This window comes from Nerophis lumbriciformis, linkage group LG07 (genome assembly GCF_033978685.3).
Source record: "Nerophis lumbriciformis linkage group LG07, RoL_Nlum_v2.1, whole genome shotgun sequence".
NCBI classification, from domain to species: Eukaryota; Metazoa; Chordata; class Actinopteri; order Syngnathiformes; family Syngnathidae; genus Nerophis; species Nerophis lumbriciformis.
The window spans coordinates 47060134-47075496 of NC_084554.2; the positions used below are offsets into that span (position 1 = coordinate 47060134).

At 41.3% G+C, this 15363-nt stretch overlaps 1 protein-coding gene across 6 annotated transcripts in view; it reads right to left on the minus strand.

Annotated features, from left to right (window-relative positions):
• The window catches only part of LOC133609428 (aspartyl/asparaginyl beta-hydroxylase-like), a 62104-nt gene that overhangs the window by 21730 nt on the left and 25011 nt on the right, over positions 1 to 15363 (minus strand). For 3 of the 6 annotated variants that reach the window (XM_072913534.1, XM_072913530.1, XM_072913531.1), the window contains 4 exons: positions 13837 to 13887; positions 3800 to 3847; positions 3669 to 3713; positions 2211 to 3496 (listed from right to left, as the gene is read on the minus strand). The exons of 1 other annotated variant lie outside the window; for it this stretch is intronic. In XM_072913534.1, the coding sequence (XP_072769635.1) occupies positions 2478 to 3496; positions 3669 to 3713; positions 3800 to 3847; positions 13837 to 13887 (1163 nt within the window). In that variant the 3' untranslated portion in view covers positions 2211 to 2477. Of the gene's footprint in view, positions 1 to 2210; positions 3497 to 3668; positions 3714 to 3799; positions 3848 to 13836; positions 13888 to 15363 lie in introns of those variants that run through there. 2 more of the 6 variants (XM_072913532.1, XM_072913533.1) reach the window with 1 other exon arrangement.

Consider the following 15363-nt stretch of genomic DNA (forward strand, 5'->3'; position numbering starts at 1 on the left):
AAATTGCATTTTAACACGAATTCTAGTAAATCTAAATGCAACAGAAATGTTTATATCCTATTTACATATTTGTATTACTCCTTACCCCAAATAAAGTTTCAGTTTATTTTATTTTCCAAAGTAAAAATCCACACCCCAGTCATGTCCATGTTGTTTTTAAGCTCAATCCTGTTAGCCCAACATATTAGCCCTTCTTAAAAATGCTGGAATATTCCACAAGTCACATGGTCCACGGGAAGTTGCATCATTCACGTCCCCTGCATGTCACGAGAAGAACAAAAGTAATATAACTAAAGGGGAACATGATCACAATTTCAGAAGGGTTAAAACCATTAAAAATCAGTTCCCAGTGGCTTATTTTATTTTTCGAAGTTTTTTTCAAAATTTTACCCATCACGCAATATCCCTAAAAAAAGCTTCAAAGTGCCTGATTTTAACCATCGTTATATACACCCGTCCATTTTCCTGTGACGTCACACAGTGATGCCAACACAAACAAACATGGCGGATAGAACAGCAATATATAGCGACATTAGCTCGGATTCAGACTCAGATTTCAGCGGCTTAAGCGATTCAACAGATTACGCATGTATTGAAACGGATGGTTGTAGTGTGGAGGCAGGTAGCGAAAACGAAATTGAAGAAGAAACTGAAGCTATTGAGCCATATCGGTTTGAACCGTATGCAAGCGAAAACGACGAAAACGACACGACAGCCAGCGACACGGGAGAAAGCGAGGACGAATTCGGCGATCGCCTTCTAACCAACGATTGGTATGTGTTTGTTTGGCATTAAAGGAAACTAACAACTATGAACTAGGTTTACAGCATATGAAATACATTTGGCAACAACATGCACTTTGAGAGTGCAGACAGCCCATTTCAGGCGCGCTAAGAACATATATTATTCCACGATTTCAGCACTCATGTTAACCATACCTAAATAGACACAAAATACTGCATTACACAAGACTACCTGAATGTACTCGAATGATTGAAAAAAATAAATGTTTTTAAGCTAAATTATTGGTAAACACAGTTTATTTATATTAATTTACGTAAAACCGCGAGTAATGAATAAAGTTTTCATCAATTAATATATTCTGTAGACATACCCTCATCCGCTCTCTTTTCCTGAAAGCTGATCTGTCCAGTTTTGGAGTTGATGTCAGGATCTGCTTTGAGTGTCGCAGGATATCCACACATTCTTGCCATCTCTGTCGTAGCATAGCTTTCGTCGGTAAAGTGTACGGAACAAACGACTGACCATTTCGTCGGCTTTCCCTACAGCCTCGTATTTTGAACAAATTTCGTCCAATTTCTTGCCACTTTCGCATCTTTGGGCCACTGGTGCAACTTGAATCCGTCCCTGTTCGTGTTGTTACACCCTCCGACAACACACCGACGAAAGTGAGAAAATGGCGGATTGCTTCCCGATGTGACGTCACGTTGTGATGTCATCGCTCCGAGAGAGAATAATAGGAAGGTGTTTAATTCGCCAAAATTCACCCATTTAGAGTTCGGAAATCGGTTAAAAAAATATATAGTCTTTTTTCTGCAACATCAAGGTATATATTGACGCTTACATAGGTCTGGTGATAATGTTCCCCTTTAATTAATTTTTCTGTATATTTGATATTTCAAGTCCGACTGTGGGTTAAAATCCCAGCAAAGTCCTGTTATCTAAATTATTTGTTTTATTTTATATTAAATTTTTTTTTATATATATATTTTTTTTATTTTATAACACATTTATTTGTTGAATCACTTTAATGCGCTTAATTTCAACAATTGCCTTGAGTCTATATTTTTTTGTATTTGCTAATTCTATGCTAAAAAGTCACTCCTGTTACTTTCAGTCTTGTTACTCAAATGCGTCATCTTGTGCTCAGGAATCTTGTACAACAAGTTGCCTAAGATGGGCCGAGACACATTTTGAGAGTCACATCTTAGCTTTGTCTTAGCCAATTAGTGTCATGTCTAAAATTACACTGGAGCTCATTCATTTAACAACAGAAACATTATTACAATATTGATATGGAAGACCCAGGACACGTTGGGAAGACTATGTCTCCCGGCTGGCCTGGGAACGCCTCGGGATCCCCCGGGAGGAGCTGGACGGAGTGGCTGGGGAGAGGGAAGACTGGGCTTCCCTGCTTAGGCTGCTGCCCCCGCAACCCGACCTCGGATAAGCGGAAGAAGATGGATGGATGGATGGATGGATATGGTTATGACTTATTTACCCAGCGGGACAGAAAAAGAAGACTGCAGCATTGGCAGGGCAAGGTTTATTTTATGGAAATGATGGAGGCCGCGTCCATAAAAGGAGATGTGGGAGGAGCTCACAGTGCACTTATTCACATGTGAGAGGATTACAACGCAACACAAATCAAATGTCTGATCATTACTTCACTGGAGACAAAAATAAGTACCAGTTCAAGCTTTAGGCCGCAACCTGAGCTCATGAAGTGTCCTAAACTACTTCTTCCTCACGCCGGCCGCCATCTTGTCCCCGGCGCCGCTCTTCTCCTTTCTAACTGCGGCCACGCTCGCCCGCTGGGGTTTCTCCTCCGCCGCCGCCTGGCTACTGTTGGCTTTCCTCTCCTCTTGTCTCTTCGGGTCCGTCTTGGTGGCGTGGAGCCGCTCCGCCTCCGTCTTGTCCCGTGCGGCCTTCTCCTGAGCCAGCCTGGCTCTCTCCCTGACCAGACGTTCTTTCTCCGCTCTCTCTCTTTCTTGTCTGTCCCTCTCGGCTTTGTCCCTGGCCACGCGCTCTCGCTCAAGCTTTTCACTCTCCAGCCTCTCCCGCTCTTTGGCCAGCTGTTCTTTTTGGAGCCGCTCCGTCTCCCGGGTTATTCTGTCCCTTTCCTTCTTCTCCTCCTCCATCTTCTCTTTGGCCAGTCTCTCTTTCTCCATGCGCTCCCTCTCTTCTCTGTCCTTTGCGGCCTTCTCTCGTTCCCGCACCGAGCGCTCCCTCTCCATCTTTTCAAGGCGCTCCTGCTCTTCCTTGGCTTTCTGCGAAACAAGTCTCTCCTGCTCCGTCCTCTCTTTCTCCGCCTTCTCCTTCTCCATCCTGTCTCTCTGAGCCTTCGCTTTGTCCATCCTTTCCCTCTCCGCCTTCTCCTGTTCCATCCTCTCTTTCTCAGCCTTCTCCCGCTCCATCCTTTCCTTCTCCGCCCTTTCTTTCTCCCTCCCAGCCCTCTCCATCCTCTCCCTCTCCACCTCCATCCTCTCCCTCTCCACCTCCATCCTCTTTTGCTGCACCTGCATCCTCTCCTTCTCCACGCCTATCCTTTCCCTCTCCAGCTTGAGTTGCTCCTCCGTGAGCTCCAGCGTCTTCATCTTCAGTTCCCAGGTGGACTCCCACTTGTGGTCTTTCTCAGATAGGTGGGTTTTGATCTCGGCCAGAGCGAGGCGAGCGATCCTCTTGGCTTCCAGCTTCTCGCTGATCAGTTCTTCTTGCAGAGCGGCGCGCAACACGGCGTCTCGGACCGGAGGTTCTGCAGTTGGAATAGATCCGCGGTCATCTACTGAGTAGGCGAGGGAGCACACGCAAACCCGGCGAGCGTTAGCCAGAGGGATGCGGCGACACACGGTTAGAATGACGATCAGACCGAAAACAAAGTCGTGCGTTCACACCAGGTGCAGGCAGAGGTTTTTTTTTTTTTTTACCTCGGGTCTTGTCCTTCATAGGAGTCGTTTCTTCTGGAATCTCGTCTGAGACGCCACACGGAGGTTGGGAAACAAGATGTTCAACATCACATCTACCTATTAGAAATGTCACGTGTAGATCCGAACGCTACCTTCAGTCACTTCTATCTCATCAGGATCCTCGTCCAGTTCTCGGAGCGCTTCACACACACCCAAACACAAGCACACATATCAAGTCTTTTATGTTAGCCATCGGTGATGTGCGTTGTTGTTACCACGGCAACAAACATGCTTGACGGTAGGCCTGGGCCGATAGTCAATACCGTATTTTCCGCACTATAAGGCGCACCTAAAAACCTCCAATTTTCTCATAAGCTGACAGTATTATCATTAATAAAAATGTGGTTAAATGGACAACATGGAAAGACAGAGGTATTACTAAACCTCATCATATTATTAATCAAACCTCTTTTAAACCGTTGAATGATTTAGTTGATCAATATAATGTATCCAGAAATCATTTTTTTACATTTTATCTCTTTAAAACACGCTGTAAATAAATGCATATCCTCTGAAAGTATGTCCTTAAATAGCCATGAACTGGAAGATGCACTTTTTAATCAAGATACATTTAAGAAATTAATTAAACTATTTTATGGAATAATAAATGAACACCACACTAGAAATGCAAATGATGCATGTGTTCGGAAATGGATGATGGACTTAAACATTTTAGATGAAAGAGACCAGTGACGTGCAGTCACTAGAGATGGAAAGAAAAAAAATGTAAAAAGAAAAAAAATTAATTAAATTGTTATATGTATATATGTTGTATGTTATATGATTATACTATAAAGTTATTTTCCATTTAACTTCACCAGTTTTAGATTATTTTTTATTCAAAATCGCTGAATTTTCACATTTGCCGTTCAAATACTGAGAAGAGACGGTGCGGTGAACAGCAGCCAGTTGAGGCAAGTCACTCAGTGCCTCAACATAGACGGACTCGGCTAACTGCTGGCCTGCTGTGCAGTGAGACTGTATTGCTATATGAACTATATTATACATTTCCATAGTTTACTTAGCTGAGGTATATAATGTACTTTGGACTGACTGGCGGCTGCAACAACACCTGGGCCGCGGAACACACACGCACGCATGCATACACAAAAAATATACGCCACACACACGTACCCCACGCCCCATCCAACGCTCTTGACGCGAATCCCTTAGAAGTGATGGATGGCTGGGCAGCGCCTGAAGAGCTGCAGCCTTCCACCGTAGCCCCCACTCTCTGCCCTCTGTTGCAAGTCTCGAGTTGTATGTTGTAATATCGTATTTTTCGGACTATAAGTCGCAAGTTTTTTTCATAGTTTGGCCGGGGGTGCGACTTATACTCAGGAGCGACTTATGTGTGAAATTATTAACACATTACTGTAAAATATCAAATAATATTATTTAGCTCATTCACGTAAGAGACTAGACGTATAAGATTTCATGGGATTTAGCGATTAGGAGTGACAGATTGTTTGGTAAACGTATAGCATGTTCTGAAATGTCAGTTATTTGAAAGACTCTTACCATAATATGTTACGTTAACATACCAGGCACGTTCTCAGTTGGTTATTTATGCCTCATATAACGTACACTTATTCAGCCTGTTGTTCACTATTCTTTATTTATTTTAAATTGCCTTTCAAATGTCTATTCTTGGTGTTGGTTTTATCAAAAAAAATTCCCCAAAAAATGCGACTTATACTCCAGTGCGACTTATATATGTTTTTTTCCTTCTTTATTATGCGTTTTCGGCCGGTGCGACTTATACTCCAAAAAATACGGTATGTATATGTGCTTTGCTATGCAGTTTTTCCCCCCACTCCAGACAGGGCACCCTAACAGAGCCCAGTCTAGATTGTATTTTTTTACTCATCCTCCCCCAGCGTTGACCTTTTTCCTATCTTTTACGGGGCTCCTTGTGGCGACCAATTAGCGTTCCTGTACTGTAACCCTGTACACTGTTTGTTTGTCTAATCTTGAACTGGTTTGTGCTGAAAACAAAGTTTTGTTGCACTTGTGCAATGACAATAAAGACCTACCTAATTTTGCCGCCATTGATAAACTGCCATGTTCGTGTGTTTTTGTTTTCTTCGTCGCTCGCTTTCACACGCGGTACAGGAGGGTTCACTCTGTGCATTGCTGACAACACCTGAGCACCTTTATTAAATAGAATAATTAAATGAACTGAGTCAATCCTCCTGTAAGCATAATGGCAAAATTTATATTCTAGTAATCTCTCATCTAAGACCACAACTTGAGTCTAAGAGTTTATATGTACACTTTGTCTTCACTACATTGGTTTGTTTTTTTGTCCTAAAATAAGACATTTTTATGACCCTTTACGCATTCTTGGGGCTTGTTGGGAATATCTCCAATACATCAAATGAACTTGATAATTTTGCTGCCATTGATAAATTGCCATGTTCGTGTGTTTTTGTTTTTTTTGTCGCTCGTTTTCACACGCGGTACAGGAGGGTTCACTCTGTGCATTGCTCGCAACCCATGAGCACCTTTATTAAATAGAATAATTAAATGAACTGAGTCAATCCTCCTGTAAGCATAATGGCAAAATGTATATTCTAGTAATCTCTCATCTAAGACCACAACTTGAGTCTAAGAGTTTATATGTACACTTTGTCTTTGTACACTTTGTCTTTACATTGGTTTGTTTTTTTGTCCTAAAATAAGACATTTTTATGACCCTTTACGCATTCTTGGGGCTTGTTGGGAATATCTCCAATACATCAAATGAACTCGATAATTTTGTCGCCATTGATAAATTGCCATGTTTGCGTGTTTTTCTTTTCTTTTCACACATGGTACAGAAGGCTTCATCGATCGCAACACCTGAGCATGTTTATTAAATAGAATAATTAAAGGGGAACATTATCACCAGACCTATGTAAGCGTCAATATATACCTTGATGTTGCAGAAAAAAGACCATATATTTTTTTAACCGATTTCCGAACTCTAAATGGGTGAATTTTGGCAAATTAAACGCCTTTCTAATATTCGCTCTCGGAGCGATGACGTCACAACGTAGCGTCACATCGGGAAGCAATCTGCCATTTTCTCAAACACCGAGTCAAATCAGCTCTGTTATTTTCCGTTTTTTTGACTGTTTTCCGTACCTTGGAGACATCATGCCTCGTCGGTGTGTTGTCGGAGGGTGTAACAACACGAACAGGGACGGATTCAAGTTGCACCAGTGGCCCAAAGATGCCAAAGTGGCAAGAAATTGGACGTTTGTTCCGCACACTTTACCGACGAAAGCTATGCTACGACAGAGATGGCAAGAATGTGTGGATATCCTGCGACACTCAAAGCAGATGCATTTTCCAACGATAAAGCCGCCAGATCACCATTGAATCTGCCGGAGTGTGTGAGCAATTCAGGGACAAAGGACCTCGCTAGCACGGCAAGCAATGGCGGCAGTTTGTTCCCGCAGACGAGCGAGCTTAACCCCCTATCGACCCTAGCTTCCCTGGCCTGCCGACATCAACTCCAAAACTGGACAGATCAGCTTTCAGGAAAAGAGCGCGGATGAGGGTATGTGTACAGAATATATTAATTGATGAAAATTGGGCTGTCTGCACTCTCAAAGTGCATGTTGTTGCCAAATGTATTTCATATGCTGTAAACCTAGTTCATAGTTGTTAGTTTCCTTTAATGCCAAACAAACACATACCAATCGTTGGTTAGAAGGCGATCGCCAAATTCGTCCTCGCTTTCTCCCGTGTCGCTGGCTGTCGTGTCGTTTTCGTCGGTTTCGCTTACATACGGTTCAAACCGATATGGCTCAATAGCTTCAGTTTCTTCTTCAATTTCGTTTTCGCTACCTGCCTCCACACTACAACCATCCGTTTCAATACATTCGTAATCTGTTGAATCGCCTAAGCCGCTGAAATCCAAGTCTGAATCCGAGCTAATGTCGCTATAGCTTGCTGTTCTTTCCGCCATGTTTGTTTGTGTTGGCTTCACTATGTGACGTCACAGGAAAATGGACGGGTGGTTAAAATCAGGCACTTTGAAGCTTTTTTTTTAGGGATATTGCGTGATGGGTAAAATTTTGAAAAAAACTTCGAAAAATATAAGCCACTGGGAACTGATTTTTAATGGTTTTAACCATTCTGAAATTGTGATAATGTTCCCCTTTAACTGTCCTAAGATAAGACATTTTTATGACACTTTATGCATTATTGGGGACTGTTGGGAATATCTCCAAACATCCACATTCACTGTGAATAGGACAAACATTCGATCACTAATTTATGATGTATTTTGGTCAAAGGGTTACGCTCTAAATCCGCCCATCTTCTTCTCCCAGGAGACAGGACATTTTTGCCCAAACCTTTTCTCTTTTCATTCCCAAAATCTATAAGTTCTGGAAAGAGTTCTTTGTCACTCTCTCTCACTCGCTCCTTCTTGCTCTTTCTTCCTGTCTGTAGCAGCGTGAAGTTTCTTCTTGGTAATCTGATGATATTTGGGATGTCAAATAAACACTTCTTAGTTTTCTCTGGACCTTCTTTGTTGAACAAGAACATTTTCAAAACATCAGTCATCCACAATCTTTGTCTCAGTGGGCGGAGGCGGGACAGTCAATGTTGTGACAAAGTGAATATTTTAGTACTTTCTTGTCTAACAATTTTAGTCGAAATAACAGTCCATATATGATTTATGTTGTAACACTTCTCCTCACTGGATTAGCCTGTTCTTTGTCTTAAGATAAGACACATTTACAGCCCTGCTAAATTCCTGGAGCCCAGCGGAGATGGCGCTACTCGTTTCTTTTCACACCATAAACCTCCACACATCCCAGAGCATGTTGGAAGACCACTAATTTATATTGCATTTGTATTTTGGTCAAAGGTTACTCTTTTGTGATTGACACTGCCTTTTTCATGTTTAATATCATGACCTTCCTGTTTTTGCTATCATCACAATCAGATAAAGTCTGTATTGATTATTCTCCAACACAAGGAGGGGACACTTCGCCAACCCCTCCCTTTAAAGATCTGGAAGATTTTTTGTCTCTCTCTCTCTTGCTTCTTTCTTCTTCTTTCTGTTAGCAGCGTAGCCTTAGTCCTCTGTAAACTGATGTTATTTGAGATCCCAAATAAATACTTAAAATACTGTAGCTTTCTCTCAACATTTCTTTATTGAATAGGAAAAAATCCAAAACTGTAGCTTACACACAAAGGATGCACGGAAATAGGGTCTCGCTAGTTAGTGAGAAGTCCTGAGAGGTAACTAAAATTGGAAGGAAAAAAAAATGATTGCAAAGCCAAATATACCTGTGAGGGAAAATTTTGGCTTCAAACGAGCACGATGAGCCAATCAATACGGACGAACGAGCAAGTATGCCAAATTTCTTGGAAAGCGATGGCAAAAAAAAACCCAACATGAAAAAGCCTGACCCAGTTTTTCTAACTGGAGTAAAAAACTGCACTTCAATATGTTCAAGAGAAATTTTAGCCAACAGCCATAGAGAGTCAATTTGTGTTTTGGGTGCTAATAATTCACGTCCAAATCGCGATTTTTATTATTTTGATTCTAAATCAATTCATAATTTTTTTTTAAATAGATCTTCAAAAAGATGTTCTTAGCTGCTGCGCTTATTCGTCAGCTTTTGAAACGTTAAGCAAAAAGTTTTTCTTGTAATTGTTATACCAAATAACAAATTGCGAGAATTTTAATTGTTGAATCCAAAATCGATTCTGAATTGAATCGTCACCCCGAGAATCGGAATCGATTTGGGATTACCTGACCTTCAAATTACATTGGTTAACAAAAACTGATGAGAAATCAAAGTTTGTTGAGTTTTAAAGGAATTCTTGTGTGATTATTATATATTATGATTACCGTAAATTTCAGACTATAAGTCGCTACTTTTTTCCTACACTTTGAACTCTGCCGCTTATAAAACGGTGTGACTAATTTATGGATTTTTCGTCGCTGACGGCCATAATAAAAATAGATATAAAAACAAACAAACAAAAAAACAGGCAAATACACGGAGAAAGTGTCCTTCAACCTGAGGTGGAGTGCCGTTCAGTCTTCAAGCTGTCCGTAGCGTTTCTACTCGTATGAATTCGTCATTCATCACTCCAAGCAGCGTTTGTAAGTTTAAAAAAATAACTAAAACAAATCTTACTTACTGAACCGTCCCATGTGTGATGTCTGTAGGAGTGTTTTCATGCATATTTGCACATGCTATCGTAATGTTACTACGCTAGCTAGCATTAGCTAATATGTTATATTAGCTATGCTAATATGTAGGCTGTTCGTCGCAATGGAAGGACTGGGCCGGGCTGTGGGATCACAGTCTGGGGCGATTAGAGAACTGAATCGCAAGATGGATTACATCATGGAAAAGCTGGTTGAAAGGGAAAAATTGGATATGAGGGCCGGCATGGAATAGAACAGACAAGCCATTGTAATGTCTGCTCGCGGAAAAACAAAATCCTAATCTACGATTTGACTCCCTCGAATGGCCTTGATGCAACAACAGGAGCAGGCTGTTCTGAAAACATCCCCCCGAGGACTCCTCAATGATGGACGCTTTTGACCTCCCAACCTCCTCAACGACACCTGAAGTCAAACTTTTGCTTGCATGCAGAACGGCACCAGGCCTATGGACACTACATCAACACACCCAAGACAATGGGCATATACACACCCCCACCCCCATCCCACGCTTTTACCACCGCTTGATGGACGGCTTGCAGCGCTTCATAGCAGCAGTCGACCTCCAGGGCCCCAACTCCCCATCCCTCTGTTGCGAGTTGTCGTGATTATATGTAACATGTTTATGTGTGCATGGCATGGAGGTTTTTTCCCACTCCAGACTGGGCCCCCTTAGGAGCCCAGTCTAGATTGTATTTTTTTACTCATCTTTTCCCCAGCGTTTTACCTTTTTCCCATCTTTTACGAGGCGCCTTGTGGCGACCCATCAACGTTCCTGTTCTGTAACCCTGTACACTGTTTGTTTGTCTAATCTTGAACGGGTCTATGCTGAAAACAAAGTTTTGTTGTACTTGTGCAATGACAATAAAGTCCTACCTATCCTATGCTAACGCATTTCCGAGTGTCTGTTGGTATTATTAACTTACGACGGCATTCTTTTTGTATTATTTCACTTTCACAAATTCCTCAGTAAGTTCACCGAAACGTCACCATGGAGTTATTGAGTCTGTTCAGCTGATTGCAGAGCTAGCTTCTGCAGCTAGTGGGTCCATGACGATGACTTCTGTTTTGTTTAATCAGACGTTCTACTGCCGTGTTACAGGCACCGTTTGGAAACAATTAAGGTACCGTATTTTCCGCACTATAAGGCGCACCTAAAAACCACAATTTTTCTCAAAAGCTGACAGTGCGCCTAATAACCCGGTGCGCTTTATTACGATTCATTTTCATAAAGTTTCGGTCTCGCAACTTCGGTAAACAGCCGCCATCTTTTTTCCCGGTAGAACAGGAAGCGCTTCTTCTTCTACGCAAGCAACCGCCAATGAAAGCACTCGCCCCCATAGAACAGGAAGCGCTTCACCCGCCCCCATAGAACAGGAAGCGCTTCACCCGCCCCCGGAAGAAGAAGAAAAAACGCGCGGATATCACCGTACGTTTCATTTCCTGTTTACATCTGTAAAGACCACAAAATGGCTCCTACAAAACGATCCGGTTCATAAAAAGACGCAATCTCTCCATCCGCACACGGATTACTACCGTATTTCACAGCAACTGAACCGCACTGTGGAACGGGAGCACGTACGGTGAATATTCGCTCCACAGGGAATGAGAAGTCATCCTTCACTGTGGTTCTAGCTTGCCATGCTAACTTCCACCCATCCAAAAGAGACCTTTCCAGCCGGCGTCATCATAAAAGCTAACTCGAAGGGATGGATGGATGAAGAAAAGATGAGCGAGTGGTTAAGGGAAGTTTACGCGAAGAGGCCGGGTGGCTTTTTTCACACAGCTCCGAAGGCGAACACACCTTCACTAAGACGGGCAGATAGCGCCGGTCGACATACGCCAACATCTGCCAGTGGATCGTAAATGCCTGGGCAGATAGTTTCGGTCACAACTGTGGTCCGACCTTTCCGGAAGGCAGGATTCACAGAACTGCTGCACAACAACAGCGACACTGACTCCGGTGACTTCGACGAGACGGAACCGGCCATTTTGGATCCCGTATTCGCCCAACTTTTCAATTCGGACACCGAAGACGAAGAATTCGAAGGATTTACGAATGAAGAATAACTTCAGAAGGTGAGCGCTATGTTTATTTTGTGTGTTGTGACATTAACGTTCGAGCAACATTATGTTGCTATTGTTCTACACCATTTTGAATTTTACTATGTTTGTGATTGCACATTTGCGTACATTTTGGGACAGAGTTGTTAGAACGCTGGTTTTCAATATATTATTAAAGTTTGACTGAACTATCTGACTGTTTTTTTGACATTCACTTTAGCGCAGCGTTTTTTTGACATTCACTTTAGCGCAGCGTAGGCGCGGCTTTTAGTCCGGGGCGGCTTATTGGTGGACAAAATTATGAAATATGTAATTCATAGAAGGTGCGGCTAATAATCCGGTGCGCCTTATAGTGCGGAAAATACGGTACGTACAGTATTTTTCGGACTATAAGTCGCAGTTTTTTTTCATAGTTTGGCCGGGGGGTGCGACTTATACTCAGGAGCGACTTATGTGTGAAATTATTAACACATTACCGTAAAATATCAAATAATATTATTTAGCTCATTCACATAAGAGACTAGACGTATAAGATTTCATGGGATTTAGCGATTAGGAGTGACAGATTGCCACTCACAGCCAGTCACATGATCCACAGATCCCTTCCCCATCAACAACAATACTAATCAAGCAGACTTTGTGAGAGCCAACAACGATTACTTTGGGAAAAATGATGACCCAGGACCTTATATCTTTGAGCCCGAAACAGAAAAAGGATGAATAACAAGTTTTAGAAGCAGAGTACTAAACGTATGTAGCTTTATTGTAAAACTATAGCATTAGCAGCTAAACATACAAACTAAACATGACAAAACAAATGAAAACAAACACTTACTGTACTATTTCTACTCTCACTGAGATGCCGACCGAGGGCACGCTCACATACCGTATTTTTCGGACAATAAGTCGCAGTTTTTTTCATAGTTTGGCCGGGGGTGCGACTTATACACAGGCGCGACTATTGTGTGAAATTATTAACACATTACCGTAAAATATCAAATAATATTATTTATCTCATTCACGTAAGAGACTAGACGTATAAGATTTCATGGGATTTAGCGATTAGGAGTGACAGATTGTTTGGTAAACGTATAGCATGTTCTATATGTTATAGTTATTTGAATGACTCTTACCATAATATGTTACGTTAACATACCAGGTTATTTATGCCTCATATAACGTACACTTATTCAGCCTGTTGTTCACTATTCTTTATTTATTTTAAATTGCCTTTCAAATGTCTATTCTTGGTGTTGGGTTTTATCAAATAAATTTCCTCAAAAAATGCGACTTATACTCCAGTGCGACTTATATATGTTTTTTTCCTTCTTTATTATGGATTTTCGGCCAGTGCGACTTATACTCCGGAGCGACTTATACTCCGAAAAATACGGTAAATAAACATTTACAGAATATTTCTGTTTAAATAACTAATTTCTCAACGTATATATCTGTGGCTTATAGTCTGGTGCGGCTAATATATGGGGAAAACATTTTTTATTTTTTACTAAAATTTAGTGGGTGTGGCTAATATACCAGTGCGCTCCAGAGTCTGGAAAATACTTAGTTATTAGTACTTCATTTGTTTATTGGCAATCATTGTCAGACAATATGCATTATTGGCCCAGGCCTACTCAACAGCATATATGTTCTGCCAGTGTTAGCGCTGCTGGACAAACAAACGAAGAAGTTCTGTTCTTGGGAGACCGAAATGTTTTCAAACGAGCAACAACAATAAAAGCTAGCATGGACGTCCTACACAAAGTTCTGCCTGTGTACACACACACAAAGCTAGTAGTACACATACTGTCCTCACTGGATCATAGGGACATGCTGGACAACTCCGCCATGCTGAACACAAACACACACACACACTTGTACCTCTCCTGTGTGCCGCCTTCCTGCGTGCAGGACCTTTTAACTTCCGCTCATCTGAAGCGACAGACATCAGAGAGCGTTCAGAAACAAAATGAACTTGTGTTCTGGGATCACTTGAAGTGGCGAAACCAAACGTCAACATAACAACCGAACCGGTGACATACGCACAAAGAAGACACACCAGCCCTCCATCACAGTCCTGTCGGGGGAGTTTTATTTTGAAAAAGAGATGTTTGTGCCCACATCGGACTTCTTGCCTCACTGGACCAGCGCATGTGTGTGTTCTTGTATTTCTACCCTTCTTGAGACATCAACAAGGAAAAGTAGCTTCCATATGAGGACCGGTGATCAAGTTAGGACATAAATCTTGGTCCCAATACGGAAAACCATTGCATCTAATAGAGAATGTTTCATGTGCACCCCCTGGTGGCGAAATCTATCAAAATTAGGGTAGTGCCAAAAAGGAGGGATTTTTCAAATTGACTGTGTCGGTTTTAAAAGTGCTCCCCCTCTGGTCAACATATGAAATAACAAGTGTGTGTAAAAATTTGAAGTGCTCCCCCTCTGGCCTACAGATGTGATAACAAGTGTGTGTAAGAAATAGAGACATATTGTAATAACTTGAAGTAAATAATGAAGATTAAAAACCAATTACAAACAAAAAATTCAAATACATTTTTTTTTACCAAAAGCTTACCTTTTTTATATTTGCATAGTATGTATATATCATTAATGTTGTAAATACAAATATTTATATATCTAGAAAGGGTGGTCCTGAAGAGGTAGACATTTTTCGGACGTCTCAAGAAGGTATCAAATACAAGAATGTGTGTGTGTGTGTGTGTGTGTGTGTGTGTGTGTGTGTGTGTGTGTGTGTGTGTGTGTGTGTCAGTGGCACTTCACACCTAGGCCTTCAGGGATGTCCTACTTAGTCCGACTTGAATAACTACCTCTCATAATACCATCATTTATTATATTTACATACTATACAGAAACACACTTGCGCACTACCGAGCTTTGAATCGCTTTAATAGTGTACAAAACGGGCTATTTTTCATTAAATTAATTTTACCATGAAATATATTGCTACTTTTAAATTGCACAATTTGATGGATAACTTGCTTTGAAATCATTATTATTAGTATTTAATTCTATTTTAAAAAATGGTTTAAATGTTTGATAATAAATGTTTGCATAATTACACAAATTTTAAGTTAACATAATTTGCGATTACATGGAGTATATATATATTTTTTCTCCCAAAATTGAAAAACATATTTCTACGTGGTACTGTCAAAATTAGAATGATTGTAAAAACATAACAAACGAGTAAAAATAAATAAATAAAATAATTGAACTCACACTTTGCAGCACCCATCGGAAGCCGTAAACCAGGATTACCGCTCATAGTTGGCTGATTTGATTGGAAGCGGCGGACAAACCCTTTGGCCACCGTGCGTTAAAAAAAGCGAGTTGAGATCAGATTTCTCGGCCAGCAGAGTGTGGCTTACTGCAACTCACAGCTTGTGA